At 49.7% G+C, this 6,709-nt stretch overlaps 1 protein-coding gene across 1 annotated transcript in view; it reads left to right on the top strand.

Moving 5' to 3' along the window:
• Positions 1–6,709, top strand: part of PPCDC (phosphopantothenoylcysteine decarboxylase) — a 15,478-nt gene that overhangs the window by 6,993 nt on the left and 1,776 nt on the right. The window contains exons 3-4 of the mRNA XM_010023677.1: positions 1,685–1,813; positions 3,693–3,861. Coding sequence (XP_010021979.1) covers positions 1,685–1,813; positions 3,693–3,861 — 298 coding nt within the window. The remainder of the gene's footprint in view (positions 1–1,684; positions 1,814–3,692; positions 3,862–6,709) is intronic.

The raw sequence follows: 6,709 nt of genomic DNA, 5'->3' as shown, positions 1-6,709 counted from the left end.
CCGCTTGCTTTAGTGGAAGGTGTCCCTGCCTGTGACAGGTTGGGACTGGATGAGCTTTAAGGTTCTTTCCAATCCAAACCATTCTATGATTCCAGTCATGTGTGCTTTGGAGTCTGGCTTTCCAAGAACATGGTTCCAGCCATGCTGTCAGTGAGGAAGCTCAGGCTGCCCTGGCAGGGCTGCCGCAGGCAGTGAGGGTGGCAGTGGGCTCTCGCCACCCCCGGCTCCGCCAATATCCACAGCTCTGAGGAACCTCAGGAAGTGTCAAGAAAGCCACTGCAGAGTCGTGGTGAGGGTGTTTGGGGCTTGTCATGAGTCACATTTGTCACAAAAGCAAGAGCTAATTTTTCTTAGTGCTAAGTGATGTGGCTCAACAGACATCAGTGGTGTTCCCCAGTTGCCCACACTGCTTTCAAACTCAGCCTGGTGTGGGGCTGGGTAACTGCCTGCTGGCAGGGAGGAGCAGACCAGCTCCTGGAGATGCCATGCACTGGTGGGATAGGTGGCTGGAGGCTAGAGAGGTTCTTCTTCCTGCTGGAAGCACCATTTATCTTGGAGGTCTGTGCTCATGTGCATACATAGAAGAGCCATTCCGTCAAAGGATGGCTCAGTTGTCAGGGCTGTGAACATCTCTAGACCCTGTAAAATGGCTTTTTCTCTTAACTACAGCTTTGCTGACATGCTTTGAGAATCCCTGAGTATGAAGAGGTTCATTGTATAAGCGTCAACATTTGGTTTTGTATATATTGTATACACATAGGTGTCAGTCCTGATCTGAGTACAAGGTGCCCCATGCCTTACCAGCACTCTACCAACGCTCTCACACATAAGCATCACTTTTATGTGGAGAGTCAGGCTGATGGCAATGGCAGGAATTTTTTTTGGGGTTGGTGGTGATCTCTTGGCTCCCAGGGTGCCACAGCTCTGCGGACCCCTCAGTGGGGTGCTAGAAGAGGTACAGGTCAGGCTTTGAGGCACTCTGGAAAGCAGGCGTGGAGCCCTTATAACACACCGCTGTGGCAGAAGGGTGGGAGATAAGCCTGCTCAGCATCTCTTTGTGAGATATTTTACTCACAAGAAATAAAAGGACAGTTTTCAGTGCATCTGAGGGAAAACACATGTGAGTGGAGGAACTGGGCATGGTGTCAGGAAGCACCAGCTTTCTGGATGCTGCCTTTTTGTTGTGGTTTCCAGTGATTCAGAGAAGGAACAGCTTGTGGCCCTGATGCACCTCTTCTGGCCTGTGGTTGTGTGTGTCCTCTGGGGATCAAGCACCTGATGCTGTTGCTGCTTCTCTTGATGCTTTCCCAGCTAACTGTGCTCTTAGGAAAAGACAAGGACTCTACTGAGCAGGTCAGCTTTAGAGTTTAGAGCCAGTTGAGGAGGGAAGCGCCCTGTTGGCCAAACTTCATCCATCCTAGAGAAAGCCAACAGGGCTGTTCCCTGCTGTACTTCCGAGGGTGCTGCTGTGGGTATGCATCCACAGAGCTCCCAGCACAGCAGAGCTGTCCCTTAACTGTGATCCCCGAATGGAGCTGCAACATGGCCTTCGGAAAAGTGAGCACTGGCTTCCTGCTTCTTCACACTGTCAGGTCTTGCTCAGTGTGAGAGAAGGTTTACATGGTGGTTACTACGGGATTGCTCAAGTGAGGGCTCAGTAACCTGCACCTTGTCTGCTCCACAGCTGTGGAAGGGGCGCTCGGACCCCGTACTGCACATCGAGCTCAGACGTTGGGCTGACCTGATGCTCGTGGCACCTCTGGACGCAAACACGCTGGCAAAGCTCGCCAATGGCATCTGTGACAACTTGCTGGTGAGTAACAGCGAGCTCTCTCCTCCCAGTGTTAGACTGCCTGACCTTTCTTTTATGGAAACTCTTGTGCTTCTGCAGCAGTGAGAAGAGCCACATTTGCATGTTCCGCTCCCACTTCATCTGCTTGTCTCGCTCTTCCTCCACCATGGTTCCCCTGTTCCTTCTCAAACAGTCATTCCTCCCTTTCCTGCCCTAGATCCCTTCCCACTCCTTGTCTCTGACAGTCTCTTCCATCATTTCCCAGTCTCTGCTTTATGCCTTTCCTGCTTTCTCTTTCTTTTATTGCTCTCTTTCTACCCCCACCCTCTGTCACAAGTGTGCACATACACTTGTGCACACGCACGACTTGCACTCACTTTTGAGTTCCTCTCTGCATTTCTTAGATGTGAGCTGCAGAGACACCTGTGAGATCTGATAAAACTCTTGACTTCCTTCTCCCTCACCTCCTCCCTCACCGAACTACAGAGCACACAAATTCAAACACACACTCACTTACCTTCCACTTGCAGCTAGAGGGCATTTTGCTGGTTCAGGCTTGTTTTTTCTGGTATTGAAAGTGCTGGAAGGCTGATCAGAATGTGCATTAAAAGAGAGTGTGGGCCTTTGATGGGTGATGGGGACATGCAGCAGGGCTGAATGCTTTCTGTCTTAATTAGGAGAAGTCACAAGCATTAACTACCCTAAAGATATGCCAGGAAGCTGCAGATTTTGCTGTGGTGCATCACCCTGCAGTAATGCACGGAGGTTAGAACTAGGAATGGAGGGCAGGGAGCCCTGTGTGACCAACTTAGCTCTTCAGGTAAGAGAAAGTGCATGTAAATGCAGAGCAACAGCCCTCATTTGTATGAGTAGAGCATCTGAGAGAAGCCAGAAGGAGCTGTGGGAGGGACGAGCAATGTCTTGTCCTTTTGGGTCCCCTTGGTACTATGGATGCCGTGGTGGTAGCAGAGGGAAGATCTTAGGGATGCATGGCTTCCCAAACTCCTGACAATCTTTTCAGAAAGCCTTGTGGAGGGAAGAGGAAGCTCCTAGAAGTGCTGGAGGTGCTTGTTGGCAAGTTAGAATAGATCCTGGCAGAATTCCCTGTGCTGGGAAAGGTTCAAATCACAGGACACAAGAAAGGATGGGCAGAGTTCTCCAAGTACTCTGTGATCTGAGCAGAGACCCTGCGCCAAGGATGTTGCTACCTGGGAAGCTCCTTTTGCGGGATTTAAATGCCTCTAGGCCTAGGGAAGCTGATGGACATGGCAGTAAGAGCAACCAGCATTCATCCTTTCAAGGTGATACTGGGTTATTTGGGAGTTCTGTGTTACAGAGGAGTCAGCTATGACTCCCTGTAGCACATGGGAGCTGCCAGCAGCTGCTGCAGCAGCCCATGTGTGTTCTGGTATCCTCAGTACCCTGGAAGCAGCAGTGTTTCCCTCGGGAGGAGTTACACATCCCCCTGACATACGATTGCCAAAGTGCTGTGTTTGGCTCCACAGCCCAAGTGTTGCCTGGGGATCTCTCTCTGTAGCTGATCTGGGCTATGGCCACCCCTCAGCTCCTCTCAGTGCCCCCAGACAGGCTGGCAAGCTGCACACATCATGTTCCAGCTTGGCTTGCTCCAGCCATTGGGCTGTTTGCAGGGTAGGATCTAACCTCTTTGAAGCCTCCCTTATCTTTCCTGCCTGTCAGAGCTGAGCTCTGGTGGAATGTGGTGCAAATGAGCATCAGCCCTGTGGATCTGCCTGTGGGTTACTCCATCTGCACTGACAGATTGAGGCTTTTAGCCCTCTTGTGACACCCAGGCTTGGAAAGCACTTCTGTGCTGCCAAGTGATGGGGGGAATGGGGAAAGCCAACCCATCTAGAGCTGAACCTCTTGGCTTCTCTTGCAGACTTGTGTGATCCGTGCCTGGGATCTGAGCAAACCTCTGCTCTTCTGTCCAGCCATGAACACAGCCATGTGGGAACATCCCATCACAGCTCAGCACGTGGAGCGGCTAAAAGGCTTTGGCTACACAGAGATCCCCTGTGTGGTGAAGAAACTAGTGTGTGGAGATGAAGGTCAGTCCTTTTGCCAGCCTTTTGGCTCTTTCTTTCTTGCACAAGTGAATTCTTCTGTTGTGTGGCCCTCCTGGTGTTGAACTGCAGGGAGCAGATCCTTGCTGCTGGGGTTGACACGAACGAACTGAAGCTTTCCCCTGTGCTGGCTGATATCTATTATCCTCATTCATTAATTTTTAAGTAGTCTTAAGAGGTCATCCAAGCCAGGCTTTCAAATGAGCTGTTAGATAGGCCTGAGATTCCAAAGAAACACTCATTCAAGTAGAGAGGAGATGGAAGAGAAGGAAGGCTTTGTGGTGAGTGTTGTCAGCCTGGGATTTGGGTGTCCTGACCTCTAATGTGATTAGAACAAGCACTTTGCTGTCATGGCCAAGAGTGTAGCTGGATGTATATGTAACATCTGTTGGTGTTTGTTGCCTCAGCTTCCCAGATGAGTTTCAATTTGGGGTTTTGACATCAGATTTGTCTGTGAAGTGAAAGAGGGTGGGGAGGGATTGTTGTCACACCCGGTTTCAAAAGGCTTCAATTGCAGTGCTAAGAAATACCACTAAAATGATCTCATTTGTGTTTTAGGAGCTGCTTTAAGTGGAGGTGTTTTGACTTTGGGGAGGTTTTGAGGAGGATTTTTTTTTTTTTATACAAGCAATTTGGCCAAATTGTAAAATATCACCCAGTTCTAGCCCACAATAGCAAATATGCTCTTACCTGCACAGTAATGGCCTCATACTTTTGTTTAACAACCCCAACTCATGAAGGATTCTAACAGCTCTGTTCAATAAACAGGTTGTAGCAGAGACAGGGTGTTAAAATGCTCTTCACAGTTAAACCCTAGGGCTGGCTTAGTTCCTCAACTCTTAGGTGGGTACAGTGCTTCTAGAGGGTGGTTTTGGAGCAGGAGACTAAGAAGTAGTTACACTGGGGTGAGTGTAGTCAAGTAACTCAGGCACCACTTGAAATATCCTGGACATTTATGCTTCTGTTGGGATTTTAGCCCTGATGACATCAAATTCCTGACATAGTTGTAATGATGTTAAGGGAAACTGCCCAAAAGAGGTTATCCTGTGCCGATGTTTTGGCAGAAGCAGGAAGAGCATCTGGCATCTCTCCTTTGTCTTTTCTTTCTTCCCTTCATCCTTTTCAGTGCACATGTAGGATCTCCATCCCCATAGTAAAGAGCTGGGTCTTCTTCATGGGTCCTGTGCTGCTGCTTGCAGGTTCATGCATCCGAGGCAGAGCTATGGTGTTACATCCCTGTTCCACAGATGAAATGGGTGCAGTTTTGCATCCCTGAGCTTCAACTTGCGTTTGTGAGTAAATTCCCAACAAGATTATCCTGTTGGCAGGATTTTCCTGTAGGAAAATACCAGTGAAGTAGTTGTTGGCATGGTTTAAGCCCAGCTAGCACCTCAGCCCCACGCAACCTCTCACTTCCTTCCCCTCAGTGGGGTGAGGGGAGAGATTGAGAAGGGTCAAAGGGAGAAAACTTGAGAGAAAGACAGTTTAATAACAGAAATAAAAGAATAAATTGTGAAGAAAACAAGAGAGAAATAAACCCCAAGAAAGACAAGTGATGCAAATGAAAACCGTTACAAGTGAAGTCATATGGCATGGAATAGCCCTTGGGTCAGCTGTCCCTGCTGTGTCCCCTCCCAAGTCCTTGTGTCTCCTCACTGGTGGGGTGGGGTAAGGACCAGCAAGGGGATTGACTCTGTATAAGTGCTGCTCAGCAAGAAAGAAAACATCCCAGTGTTCCCAACAGTTTCAGCCGAAGTCCAACCCACAGCCTCACTGGAGCTGATCTGAAGCAAATGAACTCCAGCCCAGCCGAAAGCAGCTCAGAAGTGATGGACTCCAGTTCTCTGAAGCCCCAAGACACTCTCCACCACTGCCTTTTTCCTCTCGTTCCCTCTTCTTCCCCAGTAATTTCAGTCTGGTGGGTTTCATCCACGAAGCTCCCACCCGAGCAGCAGGTAGCAAAGCTCACACAGCTGGTGCAGAAGGAAAGGGATTCAGTTTGCCCCAGTTTTGTCTGTTGACACTGTGGTTTGTCTTGCTTTAGAAGAGGTTTAGGTCCTCACCCATGTGGCTGGTCTCACCTGAAGTGGGCCAGCTCCTGTAAGAGTTCAAATCACAAGTTAAATTGAGTTGTCAACTAAAATGTTTCTTTGGTTGGATAGTTAAATGCTATCTTTATATCACAACATAAAGGGAGTTTTGGGAGATGCCATCGCACCCATGGGCCTGCAGCAATTTCCCTTTGCAAAAGCATTTCCAAACTGCTGGATCTTCCTCACCCTTGGCTGCATTCCTAGAGCCTGGCACACTGGAAGGTTTTGACCTGTAGGCATGAACTGTGCTGCCAGATAGGCTCTGCTCAACCTAAAAATCCAGCTGGGAATTGCCCAAGCTGTTGAGGAAGTGGGTGCTGGAGGACAAAGGCAGGTCTTGGAGGATGCTCCGAGGGTGTAGCTCTGCAGAGGCAGGCAGGGAATGTCTCGTGCTTAGCAGGACCTGGCAACTGCAGCTCCTCTCCTTGAGGTGAGGAGATCAGGGGGGCCCACGTCTGCCTGCAGCTTGTCCACAGGTTGCTCCAGACCTCCTGGCATGGACAGGTCTGAAAGGCATTCACAGACTTACTTTGCAGAGAAGCCCAATTTTCTTGTCCTTCCAAAAATACCATTCTTCACCACAAATCCTCAGTTAGGACAAGGGGAATGGCTTGAACCTGCCAGAGGGGAGACTGAGATGGGCTCTTGGGCAGAAGCTCTTCCCTGTGAGGGTGCTGAGGCGCTGGCACAGGGTGCCCAGAGAAGCTGTGGCTGCGCCCCCCCCCGCAGCGGTTGAGGAC

This window comes from Nestor notabilis, unplaced genomic scaffold (assembly GCF_000696875.1).
Source record: "Nestor notabilis isolate BGI_N333 unplaced genomic scaffold, ASM69687v1 scaffold16241, whole genome shotgun sequence".
NCBI lineage: Eukaryota > Metazoa > Chordata > Aves > Psittaciformes > Psittacidae > Nestor > Nestor notabilis.
The sequence above is the reverse complement of the archived record's forward strand: the minus strand, read 5'-3'. Positions and strand labels throughout refer to the sequence as shown.